Source organism: Dendrobates tinctorius, unplaced genomic scaffold (genome assembly GCF_039654945.1).
Source record: "Dendrobates tinctorius isolate UK_male_01 unplaced genomic scaffold, ASM3965494v1 ptg000232l, whole genome shotgun sequence".
Classification (NCBI taxonomy): domain Eukaryota; kingdom Metazoa; phylum Chordata; class Amphibia; order Anura; family Dendrobatidae; genus Dendrobates; species Dendrobates tinctorius.
The window spans coordinates 11,255,309-11,274,014 of record NW_027361899.1 but is presented as its reverse complement, the minus strand read 5'-3'; the positions used below and the strand labels follow the sequence as shown (position 1 = coordinate 11,274,014).

At 43.7% G+C, this 18,706-nt stretch overlaps 1 protein-coding gene across 1 annotated transcript in view; it reads left to right on the top strand.

Annotated features, from left to right (window-relative positions):
• The window catches only part of LOC141060144 (uncharacterized), a 220,947-nt gene that overhangs the window by 137,324 nt on the left and 64,917 nt on the right, over nt 1-18,706 (top strand). Inside the window, 1 exon segment of the mRNA XM_073556423.1 lies at nt 7,389-7,392. Coding sequence (XP_073412524.1) covers nt 7,389-7,392 — 4 coding nt within the window.

Sequence of the window (18,706 nt, the reverse complement as noted above, 5' to 3'; positions counted from 1 at the left end):
AGATTTTACAAAATCCGCGCGGATGAATCCGCACCTAATCCGCAGCGTGTGCACACAGCCTTACCCCAACGGGAAAATGGAGATAAATACTTTTTTTTTTAGTTTTATTATTTTTCCCTAACTAAGGGGGTGATAACGGGGGGTTTGATTTACTATTTATGGCGGTTTTTATGTTTGGCGGCTGTCACACGCTAAAAGACGCTTTTTATTGTAAAATAGTTTTTGCATCACCACATATTGAGAGCTATAATTTTTCCGTATTTTGACCCACTGAGTCATGTGAGGTCTTATTCTTTGCGGGACGAGTTGACGTTTTTATTGGTACCATTTTCGGGCATGTGACATTTTTTGATCGCTTTTTATTCCTATTTTTGGGACGCAGAATGAACAAAAACCAGCGTTTCATGAATTTCTTTTGGGGGGGTGCGTTTACACCGTTCCGCGTGCGGTAAAATTGATAAAGCGGTTTTATTCTTCGGGTCAGTACGGTTACAGCGATACCTCATTTAGGTCGTTTTTTTATGTTTTGTCGGTTTTATGCAATGAAAACTATTTTATATAAAAAATAATTATTTTTGCATCGCTTTATTCTGTGAGCTATAACTTTTTTATTTTTTCGCTGATGATGCTGTGTGGTGGCTCGTTTTTTGCGGGACAAGATGACGTTTTCAGCGGTACCATGGATATTTATATGCGTCTTTTTGATCGCGCGTTATTGCACTTTTTGTTCGGTGGTATGATAATAAATCATTATTTTTTGCTTCGTTTTTTATTTTTATTTTTTAAGGGGTTCGCTAAAAGGGTTAACTAATGGGACAGTTTTATAGGGCGGGTCATTACGGACGCGGCGATACCTAATATGTGTACTTTTATTGTTTTTTTTTTTATTATTTCCAAAAAATGGATTTATTGAGGGAATATTTTTTTTTTTTTTCTAATTTATTTGGCGATTTTTTTAAATTTATTTTTACATTTTTTTTTTACTTTATTACATAGTCCCAGGTGGGACATCACTGTCCTGTGACAGATCGCTGATCTGTCACATCACAGATCACTGTGACAGATCAGCAATCTGTCACAGGCATTGAAGAAGACTTCCTCTTGCCTGCGCTTTGCAGGCACTGAGGAAGCCAGCTTCCTCAGGTCCCCGAAGGCCCCCGTTGCCATCTTGGATTCGGGGGCCTGGAGGATAGGAGCCCCCCGCAGCAGCGCTGCACATTGCGCTGCCGTGGGGGGCTCAGGGAAGCACGGAGGGAGCCCCCTCCCTGCCGATGCTTCCCTTTAACTCCCGGTACACCGCGATCATGTTTGATCGCGGTGTGCAAGGGGTTAACGTGTCGGGGGTGGTCCGTGACCGCCCCTGACACATAGTGCCGGGTGTCAGCTGTGATAATCAGCTGACACCCGGCCGCGATCAGCGGCGCTCACCACGTGGGCGCCGCTGATCGCGGTAGACGTACTATCCCGTCCACGGTCATACGGGCCCGGGTACCGTGGACGGGATAGTACGTCGGATGTCAGGAAGGGGTTAAATAACATAGGTTATTTGTATTTTTTTTTAATATGCACAGTGTAAAAAAGAACCTCACCAAAAACTCATTGTGGGAACGTAGCCTTAACCCCTTTACCCCCAAGGGTGGTTGGCATGTTAATGAGTGGGACAATTTTTACAATTCTGACCACTGTCCCTTTATGAGGTCATAACTCTGGAACGCTTCCATGGATCCCGGTGATTCTGACATTGTTTTCTCGTGACATATTGTACTTCATGTTAATGGTAAAATTTCTTTCATATGACTTGCGTTTATTTGTGAAAAAAACAGAAATTTGGCGAACATTTTGAAAATTTTGCAATTTTCCAACTTTGAATTTTCATGCCCTTAAATCACAGCGATACGGCACACAATAAACTTGATAAGTAACATTCCCCACATGTTTACTTTACATCAGCACAATTTTGGAACCAAATTTTTTTTTATTAGGAAGTTGTAAGGGTTAAAAGTTGACCAGCGATTTCTCATTTTTACAACACCATTTTATTTTTAGGGACCACATCACATTTGAAGCCACTTTCAGGGGTCTATATGATAGAAAATACCCAAAAGTGACACCATTCTAAAAACTGCCCCCCTCAAGGTGCTCAAAACCACATTCAAGAAGTTTATTAACCCTTCAGGTGCTTCACAGGAATTATTTGAATGTTTAAAAAGAATGAACATTTAACTTTTTTTCATAAAAATTTTTACTTCAGGTCCAATTTTTTTTATTTTACCAAGGGTAACAGGAAAAATTGGACTGCAAAACTTGTTGTGCAATTTGTCCTCAGTACGCTGTTTGGGCGCATGTCAGAGCTCGTAACGGAAGGAGCACCGTTTTACTTTTTCAGTGCAAAATTGGCTGGAATTACGATCGGACGCCATGGAGAGTCCCTGAAGTGCCTAAACGGTGGAAACCCCCCACAAATGACACCATATCTAGATGTGTGGTGAGCAATTTGAACCCCCAAGTGCTTCACAGAAATTTATAATGTAGAGCCGTAAAAGTAAAAAATCATATTTTTTTCACAAAAATGATTTTTTTGCCCCCAATTTTTTATTGTCCCAAGGGTACCAGGAGAAATTTCACCCCAAGAATTGTTGTGCAATTTGTACTGAGTATGCTGATACCCCATATGTGGGGGTAAACCACTGTTTGGGCGCATGTCAGAGCTCGGAAGGGAAGGAGCGCCAGATTTCACTGTTACGGTTTGCAGGTGCCATGACCCACTGGGAGAGTCCATGAGGTGCCAAAACAGCAGAAACCCCAGTAAGTGACCCCATTTTACGAACCATACCTTTCAATGAATTCATCTAGGGATGCAGTTATCATATTGACACCATGAGTGTGTCACAGAATTTTATACCATTGGGCGGTGAGGACAATATAACTACATTTTTACCACCAAAATTTTGTTTTAGCCAAAGATTTTACGTTTTCACACAGGTAGTGGGTAGAAATGGCAACAAAATTTGTCCCACAATTTCAACTCAACATGGCAATGCCCCATATTTGGCTGTACAGTGCTACTTAGCCATACGGAAAGATGGGGGATGAACGGAGCGCTATTTGCCTATTGAAGCGAATGGGTCTGTGTTTCCACAGACCGTATGGGCAAAACACACTGACGTCTATTTTTTAATGTCAGCACGGGCCAAAGAACGTCCCGCACACGTGCATACACATAACACACATGGAAGTCATCCATGTTACACACATCTGCGCCGGGGAAGAAACGTTATGGTAAACGCTGTTCCCCGGCGCCGGGTGCTGAACACGGCTCTCCTAATTTTTCCCTGCTCTGCCGGCGAACGGCGCGAGCAGGGGAGAATGATGAGTTACATTTAAATAATAAAAGACAGCAGGCGGCGGATGATGGGACTACTACTTCCATCAGCCTACCCCTGCTGCTGATAATAACAGTGACAGCAGGAGCAGCGGATGGGAATATTCATCTGCCACTCCTGCGCTGTAATTAAATAATGTAATTAAAAAATCTTTGTTAACCTGCCAGACAAAACTCACAGCTGGGGCCTGCAACCCTCAGCTGTCAGCTTCAACAAGGCTGGTTATCAAGAATATGTATGGTAAAATTGATAAGGCAGTTTTATTCTTTAGGTTAGTACGATAACACCAATACCTCATTTATATAATTTTTTTATGTTTTGGGCTGATTGAACTGTATGGCGGCTTGTTTTTTGCGGGACAAGATGACGTTCTCAGTGGTATGTTTACTTATATCCGTCTTTTTGTTTGCGTGTTATTCCAAATTTTGTTCAGCGGTATGATGATAAAGCATTGCTTTATGCCTTAGTTTTTTTTTCTTTTTTTTATGGTGTTCACTAAAGGAGTTTACTAGTGGGGCCGTTTTATAGGTCGGATCATTGCGGCCGCGGCGATACCAAAACCAAATATGTGTACTTTTATTGTTTAGATTTTTATTTTTCATATGTATATATGTATTGATTTTGATTCTTTTAATTTTTCTATTATTTTTACAATTATTTTTTTTAAATTTTTTTAACTTTTTTACTTTGTCCCACAATGGGACAATCATTTTTTTGAAGGCTGATCGCTTCTATAGCATACAGATGAAGCAGCATGTGCATGCCATAGAAGTTGTCAGCGCTGCACTGACAGGGCAACTTGCTGATCATGCACTACGCATGATCAACAAGTTTACTAGCTCTGCTGACCCGGATGTCGTCATGACGACATCCGGGTCACCATGGCAACGATCGGGACTCTGCGTCACGCCGCAGGATCTCCGATCTAAAGGCAGAGGGGCTGTCAGACTTGTGCAGACTTTTGGAATGCTGCGATCTTGTTCAATCACAGTATTTCGGGGGTTAAAGTGCCAGGAGTACTCTGTGACTGCTTCTGACACCTAGTGCCAGGTGTCAGCTGTGAGAATCAGCTGACAACCGGCGGCGATCGCCCGCGCACCCCCTGTGAGCGTGGCCGATCGCGATGACGTAATGGTCCGTCCATAGTCAAACAGGCCCTGGTAACATGGATGGATTATTACGTCAGATGTCAGAAATGGGTTAAGCAGCACATAAAATAGGCAGATGGGGGCATAAGGCAGGAAGTAGTTTGCCTGTTTAGAGGAAATTATATCATACAATATCCCCTTTATTAATTAAAGAAACACAGGATATTTTTGCAGATTGCAGTTGACACCTTATATATCTCCTTGCCTGGTCTTACATCGGCTATCAGGATTTATTTCATGTTTATACAGTAACTACCACAAACCCGCCCTTGTGTACTGCACACAATAAATGAGTGTTTCTTAGTTGTTTCCGAGCGATTTCTTCTTTTGGTCCAATTTTTATTTTTTTTAGTCTTGCTGTGCTCATACAGGGGAGGAGCCGTATTCATGTCGCCAATGTCAGAAATGTTTTGGTCAGACCCATTATTCTTAAGGTAACTAGCCTCCTCAACTCCTGGAAACATTTTATCTTGTCTTTTACGGGGAAATGTCACTTACGGTAATTAAAATGATAATTTTTCCTAAATTATTTATTTTACTTATTTCAAACATTACCTCTTCTATTATCCAAAACAGATATTAACCTATTGAATAGGACATTTCGACAGTTTATATGGGTAGTGGGGGGCTGTTCACGCATTGGGTTATGTAAGTTACAACTTTCAAGATCTGAGGGGGGCATTAACTTCCCAAATATTGCCAGATATACCATAGCAGCTAACTTGCGATATGTATTAGATTGGATGCGGGGAACATCCCACTTCGCCAATACTCATCTAGAGGGGCAGATTTATCCACATATATCTTTAATGGCTTTGTTACATCTGACTAGTGAAGAACTCCCTGATGAAATTAGAGATCATCCGATACTTTGGCAAACTATTTTGTCCTGGAGAACAGGGAGGAAATTGTGTAATCTGGAAGGTAGATTCTCACCATTCCAGCCTTTTCTAGGTAACTCACTATTTTTAAAAGGTGTAAACCACCTAAAATCTATGAAATTATGGCACAACAAAAGTGTTTTTTTGGGGTGGATCTAGTAGACCATAGTTTCTCTACAAACACATTTGACGAGGCGGTATCCCGTTATCTTGTATTTGGAGGACGACCGTTCATATTCCTGCAGGCATGTAGTCTGGTTCTTAGGTTTGTAGCTAGCAGACAGAGAGAGAGAACAGGCAACAAATTGGACACTTCTCAGAACGGGTAGGTCTCATTTGGTGTCCACTAGCACCATATATTCCACTCTGCGGAAGGAATGGACTTGGAATGCTAAAACCTCGGGTTCGGCGAGATGGATAAAAGGATATGGAGGGGTTGGAGATATATTAGAAGCTACTGAGACACAAAGGAAAGTTATTCCATATAATAGTTATACCGATATGGCCATATTATTATTACATAGAGCTTATATTACCCCTTACGTCTAATCCAGAATGTCTCCTACAAATTCTTATCAATGTGTTAAATGTGGTTTACATAATACTGCAATCTACCATCATATGTGGGGTTGCTCCAAAATGCAAAAGTTATGGCGAGATATTCACTCTGAGATACAACAATTGAGTGCTTTTGAGTTCCCTCTTATCCCGCAATGGGCTATTTTTAATATTCTAGAGGAGACCCCAAGAGTATTACCAAAGCGCACTAAGGCCATATTAGTGATTTGGGCCTCAGCAGTAAGAAAAAGTATATTACATCAATGGTTACACTCAAATGTTCCGTCAAAATCATTAAGGCTAGTTTCACATTAGCGTTTACGGCCGCAGCGTCGGGCTGCGCACGGCCGCCGCTAAGCCCCGCCTCCGCCGGTAGCTCCGCCTACGGACGCATGACGCTGCATGCATCCTGCGTCCCCTATCTTTAGCACTGGGGACGCAGGCTGTGCGCAGGTATGCGTTTGGCGGCGCATGCGTCCTTTTGACGCTGCGCCGAGCGCACCAAATTGCAACCTGTTGCGTTTGCTGCGCTCGACGCAGCGTCAAAAGGACGCATGCGCCGCCAAACGCATACCTGCGCACGGCCTGCGTCCCCAGTGCTAAATATAGGGGACGCATGCAGCGTCATGCGTCCGTAGGCGGAGCTACCGGCGGAGGCGGGGCTTAGCGGCGGCCGTAAACGCTAATGTGAAACTAGCCTAATAATGACAAAAATGCATTTTCTGTTTAAAATGGACTGGTTGGAAAACTTGACTAACAAAGAAAAGTTAAGAGAGGTTTTCACTAGACGGTCGTTTCTTATTCCCTCCTTGGATACAGAGTCTAGGAACAGACTTAGGAAACAATTCGAGAGCACCAGATGGTACTTGCTACAAAGCATTGGAGGACACGCACCAATTTAAGGAATCTCTTTAAATGATGACATTTGCAGGAAGGGAGGGGTGGGATAAAGAAAAGGAGGGATTATGGTTTAATGTCATGAACATACTGTAATTCTACCCCTTTTCCTTGTTGTTAAATTAATAAAAACAGTTTAAAAAAAAAAAAAATGTTTTAGTGAAAAAATCTTCTGGACCGTATAAGAATTGTGAGTGGGAAAAAGTGAGAACGAATCAGATCTGGAAGGCAAAGATGGAAACATTCTAGACTCCAGGAGACTATCTGACCTTTTTGTCAGTTGGCGGGATCTGACCCAGGCAAAAGGGGGAAATTACAACAAGCAAGTTAAAGATCATTTCACTTGATGAACGAGCATTTTGCAGCTGATTTACACTGGAACATTATCAGGAATGAGTTTTTCTAGAAAAATTATCGCTCTTGGCAACACATCATCCTGTGCAAACAATAGAGGCCAAGGTGCTCAGGCAAATCATGATCTGTAGCGTCACGCCCCTGCAGAATCTCCTTTCTTGCCTCAGCTCTGTCAAAATGGGAGAAATTGTCTTGAAAAAGCCAAAAATTGGCAAAATGTTTAAACTCTGAACAAAATTGTATGACTTTTTAAAGCTTTTATGCCACTTTTTTTGGTGTAAAAGCTTTTGTTTAACCCCTTACTGCCATCGGACGGTATAGTACGTCTGATGGCAGTGTCTCCCCCCCCCCCCCCGCTTTGAGGTGGACTTCGGCGGTGAGCCCACTTCAAAGCCAGGACATGGCAGTTGTTTTGAACTCCTTGAGACCTCTATGGTTGTTGATGCCGGATTGCTATGAGCGCCACCCGCTGGTCGGCGCTCATAGCAGGTATGTAATTCTGCTACATAGACGCCATCTGATCATCGCCTGTATGTAGCAGGGCCGATCGGGCTATGGCAGCCTCTAGTCTCCCATGGAGGCTATTGAAGCATGCCAAAAGTTAAAGAAAAATAATTTTAAAAATATAAAAAAATATAAAAGTTCAAATCACCCCCCTTTCGCCACTTTCAAAATAAATTTTTGCCTCTAGGAAATTATTGCAAGAAAGCTTGCCTGATTGAGTAGATTACACAAGAAGGAAGACACGCAGCAAGTCAGCAGGATCTAGGAGCAACATGGCAGATGTGACAACCTACATGGTGAGCTGCTACATGTTCACAGAAGAAGAATCCAACTTCAGCTGCCAGAAGTGTAGGTTAGTGGCCCTTTTAGAAGAAAAGGTGCGTGGTCTGGAAAAAAGAATTGCAACTTTGAAACTCATCAAAGAAAATGAAGACTTCCTAGACAGAACAGAAGCATCTCTACTGGTCACAGAAGGTGAAGAAAGTGCCAGAGAACCTCCAAAAGCAGACGAGTGGAAGCATGTGACAAAAAGAAGCAAGAAGACCATGGAGACATCACCAACCACACAAATGACAAACCGATACCAAGGCCTTGCGGAGGATGACGATGGCACACCTAAGGATGATGCACTACCAGCAAGCAAAAAAGAAAAGGGCACACAGCAACACCCAGAAGTGACAACAAAAAGTACAGCCAAGAAGCGAAGAAGGGTGGTGGTGGTGGGAGACTCACTACTGAGAAGCACAGAAGCAGCCATCTGCAGACCGGATATAACTGCAAGAGAAGTATGCTGCCTCCCAGGTGCGAAGATCAAGGATGTGACCGATAGGATACCAAAGCTCATCAGTTCCAAGGACGTCCATCCATTTCTTCTGATACATGTTGGCACCAATGACACGGCAAGGAAGGACCTACCAACAATCTGCAAGGACTTTGAAGAGTTGGGGAAGAAAGTAAAGGAACTGGATGAACAGGTAGTTTTTTCTTCCAGTAGATGGGCATGGCACCAGGAGATGGAACAGGATCCTTGATGCGAACAACTGGCTAAGACGATGGTGCAGACAACAAGGATTCGGATTCCTGGACCACGGTGTGAATTACCTGTACGATGGACTCCTTGCCAGAGACGGACTACACCTCAACAAACCTGGGAAACGCACATTCGCCAGAAGACTCGCTACACTCATCAGGAGGGCGCTATACTAAAAGAAGAGGGGACGAGAAGAAAAACGTTAGACACGAACATGAAACCAGATATTATACTGATGAATGATATGAGGAGCGGCAAAGAAGATCCAAGACAAAACACTGAGAAGGGAGGTAAGAAAATTTCTAAAACAATCAACAGGGAGGAGATTGCAACAAAGCAAAATCCTCTAACCTGCATGCTCGCAAACGCTAGAAGCCTGACAAACAAGATGGAAGAACTGGAAGCAGAAATATCTACAGGTAACTATGACATAGTGGGAATAACGAGACATGGTGAGATGAAAGCTATGACTGGGCAGTTACCTTACAGGGTTACAGTCTGTTTAGAAAGGATCATAAAAATCGGAGAGGAGGAGGGGTTTGTCTTTATGTAAAGTCTTGTCTAAAGTCCACTTTAAGGGAAGATATTAGCGAAGGGAATGAGGATGTCGAGTCCATATGGGTCAAAATACATGGAGGGAAAAATAGTAACAAAATTCTCTTTGGGGTCTGTTACAAACCCCCAAATATAACAGAAATCATGGAAAGTTTACTACTAAGGCAGATAGATGAAGCTGCAGCCCATAATGAGGTCCTTGTTAAGGGGGACTTTACCCGGATATTAACTGGGAAGCAGAGACCTGCGAAACCCATAAAGGCCACAGGTTTCTGCTAATAGCCAAGAATAATTATCTTTCACAATTGGTGCAGAATCCGACCAGAGGAGCCGCACTTTACACCTAATACTACAGTATCTAACAGACCTGACAGAATAACAAATCTGCAGGTTGTTGGGCGTCTAGGAAATAGCGACCACAATATTGTACAGTGTCACTTTTTTTTCGCTAGGGGGACATGTCAGGGAGTCACAAAAACACTGAACTTTAGGAAGGCAAAGTTTTACCAGCTTAGAGATGCCCTTAAAGGGAATCTGTCACCTACCCTTTGGCGGGCGATGAAAACGAGGTCGGTCCGGTCCGATGGGCGGTGTTCCCGATGTGTGCCGCCTCCCCATCCTTGCCCGCCATCCGCAGGTTATAGGTGACAGATTCCCTTTAATCTGGTTGAGTGGGACAATGTCCTCAGAAATAAGAATACAGAAAATAAATGGGAAATGTGTAAGAACATCCTTAATAGGCACTGTAAGCGGTTTATACCTTGTGGGAATAAAAGGACAAGAAATAGGAAAAATCCAATGTGGCTAAACAAAAAAGTAAGAGGGGCAATTAACAGTAAAAATAAAGCATTTACACTACTAAAGCAGGATGGCACCGTTGAAGCTCTAAAAACTATAAGGAGAAAAATTCTTTATCTAAAAAAATAATTAAAGCTGCCAAAAAGGAAACAGAGAAGCACAAAGGAGAGTAACACTAATCCCAAACTGTTCTTCACCTATATCAATAGTAAAAGAATCAAAGGTGACCGTGTAGGCCCATTAAAAAATTGTGAGGAAAGTATGGTTGTAGATGATGAGGAAAAAGCTAATATATTACACACCTTCTATGCGCTAATATATTACACACCTTCTATACGGGGTCTGTTCCGCAGGACTGGCGCATAGAAAATGTGGTACCAGTATTCAAAAAGGGCTCTAAAAGTGAACCTGGAAATTATAGGCCAGTAAGTCTAACCTCTATTGTTGGTGAGATATGTGAAGGGTTTCTGAGGGCCGTTATTCTGGATTATCCTAATGAGAATAACTGTGTAACGCCATATCAGCATGGGTTTATGAGGAATCGCTCCGGTCACACCAATCTAATCAGCTTTTATGAAGAGGTAAGCTATAGACTGGACCAAGGTGAGTCATTGGATGTGGTAGATCTTGATTTTTCCAAAGCGTTTGATACCGTGCCACACAAGAGGTTGGCACACAAAATGAGAAAGCTGGGTCTGGGGGAAAATGTGTGTAAATGGGTAAGTAACTGGTGATAGAAAGTGGTTATAAATGGGATATTCTCTAACTGGGTCGCTGTGACCAGTGGGGACCGCAGGGGTCGGTGTTGGGACCTCTTCTCTACAACATATTTATTAACGATCTGGTAGAAGGTTTACACAGTAAAATATCGATATTTGCAGATGATACAAAACTATGTAAAGCAGTCAATACAAGAGAAGATAGTATTCTGCTACAGATGGATCTGGATAAGTTGGAACCTTGGGCGGAAAGGTGGCAGATGCAGTTTAACAATGATAAATGTAAGGTTCTACACATGGGAAGAAGGAATCAATATCACCATTACACACTGAACGGGAAACCACTGGGTAAATCTGACCTGGAGAAGGACTTGGGGATCCTAGTTAATGATAAACTTACCTGGAGCAGCCAGTGCCAGGCAGCGGCTGCCAAGGCAAACAGGATCATGGGTGCATTAAAAGAGGTCTGGATACACCTGATGAGAGCATTATACTGCCTCTGTACAAATCTCTGGTTAGACCGCACTTGGAGTACTGTGTACAGTTTTGGGCACCGGTGCTCAGGAAGGATATAATGGAAAAAAGACGACTGAGGGCCGATCTAATAACCATGTATGAGTGTATAAGGGGACAATACAAATCTCTCTCCGAGGATCTGTTTATACCAAGGAAGGTGACGGTCACAAGGGGGCATTCTCTGCGTCTGGAGGAGAAAAGGTTTTTCAACCAACATAGAAGAGGATTCTTTACTGTTAGGGCAGTGAGAATCTGGAATTCCCTGCCTGAGGAGGTGGTGATGGCGAACTCAGTCGAAGGGTTCAGAGGCCTGGATGTCTTCCTGGAGCCTAACAATATTGTATCTTACAGTTATTGTTAGGTTCTTTAGAAGGACGTAGATCTGGGGATTTATTCTGACAGAATTTTATAGGCTGAACTGGACGGACTATTGTCTTTTTTCGGCCTTACTAATTATGTTACTATGTAAAAAATCAAACATACACATATTAGGTATCGCCGTGTTAAGAATCGCCCGATCTATCAATAAAAAAAGGATTAACCCAATCGCTAAACGGCGTAGCGAGAAAAAGTAAATCAAAACACCAGAATTAGTTTTTTTTGGTCGCCATGCATTAAAATGCAATAAAGGGTGATCAAAAGATTGTATCTGCACAAAAGTGGTATCATTAAAAATGTTAGCTTGGTGCGCAAAAAATAATCTCTCACCCAACCTAAGATCACGAAAAATAGAGACGTTACGGGTTTCAGAAAATGGCGCAATTTTTTTTTTTTTTTAGCAAACTTTGGAATTTTTTTTCACCACTTAGATAAAGAAACTCGACATGTTTGGTGTCTATGCACTCGTAATGACCTGGAGAATAATAATGGCAGGTCAGTTTTATCATTTAGTGAACTTAGCAAAAAAGCCAAGCAAAAAAACCAGTGTGGGATGGCACTTTTTTTGCAATTTCACCGCACTTAGAATTTTTTTCCCCATTTTCTAGTACACAGCATGGTAAAACCAATAGTGTCATTCAAAAGTACAACTTGTCCTGCAAAGAATAAGCCCTCACATGGCCAGATTGACAGAAAAATAAAAAAGTTATGGCTCTGGGAATGAGGGGAGCAAAAAACGTAAGCGCAAAACCGAAAAATGCTCTGGTCATGAAGAGGTTAATCAGATCCTGTGTTTTCGCAGATACTTAAATTCTTGTGCACATGTTGCAGATTTGTTGCGTTTTTTCTGTGCGGAAATGCTCCAAATCACAAGTGATTACTGAAGCAATGTTAATCAATGACATTTCTGAAGTGTTGAGCACATGATCTGGAAATTTACGTCCTTATTCACAGAGCTTTATTTTTAGCAGCATGTCAATTATTTTTCGGATCTGCAGTGTTTCTGCACCCATTGACTTCCATTGAGTCAGTGAAATCCGCTGCAAAACCGCAGATGTAAAAAGGTTTGCGGATTTGCTGCAGATTTGCTGCCAAATACGCTGCAGAATTGTCAAAGAAAATGCTGTCAGAAGGAGGAAGAGTGTGTGAGTGCGGAGAATATGTGCGTGTCTGTCTGTGTGTGTGTGTGCACCCGTGTGATGAAAAGCCCATAGTGATTGTACTTAAACGTCATCTGATGGGACTACTACTCCCATCCGGCTATGTCTGCTGTCACATATAACAGAGACAGCATGAGCTGATGATGGGAGAATAGTCTCATCATCCAGCGCCTGAGTTCAATTGTAAAAAAAAAATCAAAACATTGAGATAATCACATACAGTATATATACTCACCGAACCCCTAATCCCCGACGCCCGCGTCTCCTGCATGCAATCAAAAATAATAAACCAACATGTATTCTCTGGCTCCACTTCATCTCCTCTTCCTCTTGCTGTTGGGGTACCTCAGGGCTCAGCCCTTGGCCTCCTTCTCTTCTCTCTCTACACGGCCCCAATTGGACAGACCATCAGCAGATTTGGCTTTCAGTACCACCTTTATGCTGATGACACACAACTATACACGTCATTCCCCGACCTCACCCCCGCTGTACTACAGAACGCCAGTGACTGTCTGTCCGCAGTCTCCAATATCATGTCCGCTCTCTATCTGAAACTCAACCTCTCCAAATCTTAGCTTCTTCTGCTCCCGTCATCTACTAACCTCCCTACATCTGACATTTCCCTCTCCGTGGGTGGCACCATAATAACACCCCGGCAGCAGGCGCGCTGTCTGGGTGTTATGTTTGACACCAATCTCTCCTTCACATCCCATATACAATCTCTTGCCCGCTCTTGCCGCTTATACCTAAAGAACATCTCTAGAATACGCCCTTTTCTCACCATGGAAACAACAAAAACTCTCACTGTCGCCTTGATCCACTCCCGCCCGGACTACTGCAACGCTCTTTATTGGCCTCTCCCTCACTCGACTTTCCCCTCTCCAGTCCATCCTTAATGCAGCAGCCAGGGTCATCCATCTGGCTAATCTGTACTCGGACACGTCCGCTCTTCGCCAGTCCTTACATTGGCTGCCCATTTACTACAGGATCCATTCAAAGTACTTGTTCTCACCCACAAAGCTCTCCACAATGCGGCACCCCCTTACATCTCCTCCCTCATTTCTGTCTATCAGCCTAGACGATCGCTGAGCTCTGCACACGACTTTCGACTAACCTCTGCATTAATCCGTACCTCTAACTCCCTACTCCAAGACTTCTCCCACGCTGCGCCAATACTCTGGAATGCTTTACCCCAAGATATCAGGACCATCCATAACTTTCACAGGTTTAGGCGCTCACTCAAAACACATTTATTCAGAACGGCCGATCATGTTCTCTAATCAAAGTCATTTTATGTGTAAGTGTGTGTAGCCCATTCACTATCTCTATCCATCCCCCACTCCCTCAAGATGGCTGGACCATCATTGTAAATACATACCTGTACTTTGTATCTCCTCCACCTTTTTGTAGATTGTAAGCTCTCACGAGCAGGGTTGTCTTACTTTGCTTTAATTGTATTGTTAACATTGTTACTTATGACTGTTGTGTTTGAAACTGTTAAACTGTAAAGTGCTGCGGAATATGTTGGCGCTATATAATTAAAGATCCATATACCTAATTTGGACATGTCTGTGTGTCTGTGCACAATGAGTCATCCACAGCCCAACCGTCTGTCTGGGCGCAATGAGTCATCCACAGCTCAACAGTAACTTAGGTATCCATAGTTACTACCACTAGCAGCTAACTGTCTATATGCGTGGGCGTAACCATGGATACCTTAGAACTGTAAGGCCCTGTATAGGAGTTAAGTGACATATCTAATAAGGAGAAGAGCTCTCCCTGGTGACGAGTTAAGGCATAAGCCTTTTTCGAACGTTAGCCTGTGAGGCAATATTGGGAGGCAACACTCAGGCAACAGTATGAAGCAACATTGCAAAGATGGATCAAATTGGTCACGCTGCTGCATGTAGAGAAGCAAATCGCAGACCTATGCGTAATCTGCATCTTAATGATACAAAAGACGAACGAAATTGTCGAAGAACTGCTGATGCAGCCCGACAGAGAGCGGCCAGAGCAAGAGAAACAAATGAAGTAACTGAATCACGTAGAACATCTAATATTGCACGACGAGTAACACTCAATGCACATAATGATACTCAAATTTTACAAAGACGAGAACAAGATAGAAGACGTGTCCAAAATGCAAGAGCCACTCGACGATGGCAAGTTACATTTGCCGCTAGAGGGCTTCTTAATCATGCCGTTGCTTTAATTGGAAAAGCAAAGGGTCAGACAGTTCTTATTCCAAGAATTGACCTGATTTCCAAAGATAAAAACTTGCCAGTGCCAGTCCAGATGCGACGCTGTCAGTTTCCTGTCATGTTGGCTTTTGCAATGACCATCAATAAATCTCAGGGACAGTCCTTGGATATTGTAGGAATTTATTTGCCTCTCCCAGTGTTTTCACACGGGCAGTTATATGTGGCTTTCTCCAGGGGAAAGAAAAGCCAACAAATAAGGGTCAAAATATTTGAGTCCCAGAAACAAGGTAAACTTATTCCTAACATTGACAAATGGTTTACTGTCAACTGTGTGTACAAAGAAGTCTTTTATTTAGATTTTTAACAATTGTAAAAACCCAAAAATTTTGTACACAAGAGCTGGACTAACTCCTAGCCGTGGTCTTCTGACCAAATATTGGGCATGGGCAGGGCCTTGGGGGCAGATCCCAAGTGCGCTTAACTATGTGAAATAGCTTACACTCAGGAACATTTAGGGATAGCACTATCGGATAGCTCTACCCGTTCATTTCCTTTAGGAATAGAGCAATGGGATAGCTCTACCCGTGCACTTTCTTCATGGATAGCGCTATCGAATAACTGTACCAGAACAGTATTAACTACAGAGCTTATTTATACACAAGGTAGGTGTGGCAGGAGAAGTGCACCAGGTATTTATGTTTGCTGTTAGTCTGCACATACGCCAGTCCCCTACGCTTCATACTATGGAGGGTCGTGACCCGGAAGCTCTGCCCTGTCATGGCGGCCACCACCAAGTATTTCAGGCTGCCTCCTGCTCGGGGTGAGTGCCTGATGATCATTTGCACGTCTGTTCATTGCCAGTTGGTATCGCTACGGACATTCCTTGTATTCAGGTCCCGGCGCACTTCCCCGTGTGTGCTCTGCCCTGTCCTGGTCCCGGTGCAGTTCCCCATGTGCGCTCTGCCCTGTCCTGGTGCACTTCCCTGTGTGCGCTCTGCCCTGTCCTGGTCCCGGTGCACTTCCCCGTGTGCGATCTGCCCTGTCCTGGTCCCGGTGCACTTCCCCGTGTGCGCTCTGCCCTGTCCTGGTCCCGGTGCACTTCCCCGTGTGCGCTCTGCCCTGTCCTGGTCCCGGTGCACTTCCCCGTGTGCGCTCTGCCCTGTTCTGGTCCCGGTGCAGTTCCCCATGTGCACTCTGCCCTGTCCTGGTGCACTTCCCTGTGTGCGCTCTGCCCTGTCCTGGTCCCGGTGCACTTCCCCGTGTGCGATCTGCCCTGTCCTGGTCCCGGTGCACTTCCCCGTGTGCGATCTGCCCTGTCCTGGTCCCGGTGCACTTCCCTGTGTGCGCTCTGCCCTGTCCTGGTGCATTTCCCAGTGTTCGCTCTGCCCTGCCCTGGTCCCGTTGCATTTCCCCATGTGCGCCCTGCCCTGTCCTGGTCTCTGTGCACTTCCCAGTGTGCACTCTGCATTATCCTAGTCCCGGTGTGCTTCCCTGGTCCTCCCTTTCTCCTACGAGCTGACCCTCTGGTACTGGCTATTGCGGTATACTTCCCCCCCTGGGCCTGCCCCTAACGCTCCCTGTATAGGGGTCGGTTCCACCTGGCCAGCTCGCCCAGGGACCGTTTGTGCCACGATCCAGTGGGTCCACTCCAGGAATCATGACAATTATTGTACTCCCTGTCCGCCGTAGTCCATTTATACCGAGTGACCCACATGGATGTCACCCGGCCGCCGGCGATACACTGATAGGAGGTAATCGCTCCTGCAGTGTATCAGCTGATCAGCTCCGGTGCTCTCACGGCACCAAGGCGTGGGAAAGTTCTCCCACAACGGTAGTGCCGTGAGAGCACCGGAACTGATCAGCTGATACACTGCGGGAGCGATTACCTCCTGTAAGTGTATCACCGAAGGCTGGGTAGAGCGGTGACATCTCCTAATGTGACTGTTCTACTTGTGAGATTGTCATGGGACACTCGGTAAATGGACTACGTCGGACAGGGAGTATTATATGTTGGTTTATTTTATTTTTGTTGCAGGAGATGGAGGATTCGGGGATTAGGCGATGCAGAAAGTATGGTAAATTAAGATTCAATAAATGAGTCTGTGTGATTTATTTTAAATAAAGGACTTTATTCTGGCTGTATATTTACTATGTAACTATAGGATTAGTGATGGATGGATGTCTTACAGAGGCTTCTCCATTACTAACCTGTGGGCTTGATGTCACTGGACAATATAAAAGTGACATCAACCCCACAAATATGAACCCAACTAGCCACCGCTATAGGGTAAGTGAGAAGAGCGAGGCAAAGTGCTAGAATTGACGCATCTACAAGGTGTGCCATTTCTGGGGTGGCTGAGAACTGATATTTTTAGCCTGGGGGAAATATCCATGGCCCCTTCCCAGGCTATTAAAATCAGCCTGCTGTGGTCTGCCTTGCCTTTTGCTGGTTGGTTTTATAGGGGGACCCCATGTCAATTGTTTTTTCTGGGGTTCTCCTGCAAACTAGTCAGTAAAGGATAATCAAACATCTGTGAGGTGATATTAAAAGCCTGGGAACCTTTATGGCTATTGGCTCCTTCCCAGAATATTAACATCAGCCATTGGCTTTCCCTCTGCTGGTTATGAAAATTACGCGTGAGCCCACGCAGTTTTTTTTTACATTTTTTGAAAAATAAACAGCCCACCTGCAGAACCACTCCTTTATTGAGGGGGTCTTGTTAATTGCCAATAATTTCCATCTGTTGTCTATTCCATTTCTACAACTGCATGTGAAATTGTCAGTCAGTGTTGCTTCCTAAGAGGACGGTTCGATTTCACAGAAGTTTAATTTACTTGGAGTTATATTCTGTTGCTTACGTGTTCCCTTTATTTTTTGAGCAGTGTATATATAATTATATTTGTTTTGAGTGTGTAATGATATTATGGTCTTCAATGGAGAATGAAAAGGAAGAGCTGAAGGACCTTCGGTGATGTCAGGGCCATGTGATCAGTCACATGAGGGGGCGGAGCCTCATTTACAGCTTCCCTGAGTCTGTGGTAATGTCGTCTTCATAATCAGGTAATAGAGACGTGTGAGAAATGTACAGGAGAGCGGGCGAGGTATATACTATATACAGAGCTCTACACTATATATACACAGCTCTACACTATATACACAGCTCTACACTATATACACAGCTCTACACTATATACACAGCTCTACACTATATACACACAGCTCTACACTATATACACACAGCTCTACACTATATACACACAGCTCTACACTATATATACACACAGCTCTACACTATATATACACACAGCTCTACACTATATACACACAGCTCTACACTATATATACAGCTCTACACTATATACACACAGCTCTACACTATATACACACAGCTCTACACCATACACAGCTCTACACTATATACACACAGCTCTACACTATATACACACAGCTCTACACTATATATACACACAGCTCTACACTATATATACACAGCTCTACACTATATACACACAGCTCTACACTATATACACACAGCTCTACACTATATACACACAGCTCTACACTATGTACACACAGCTCTACACTATATATACACAGCTCCACACTATATATACACAGCTCTA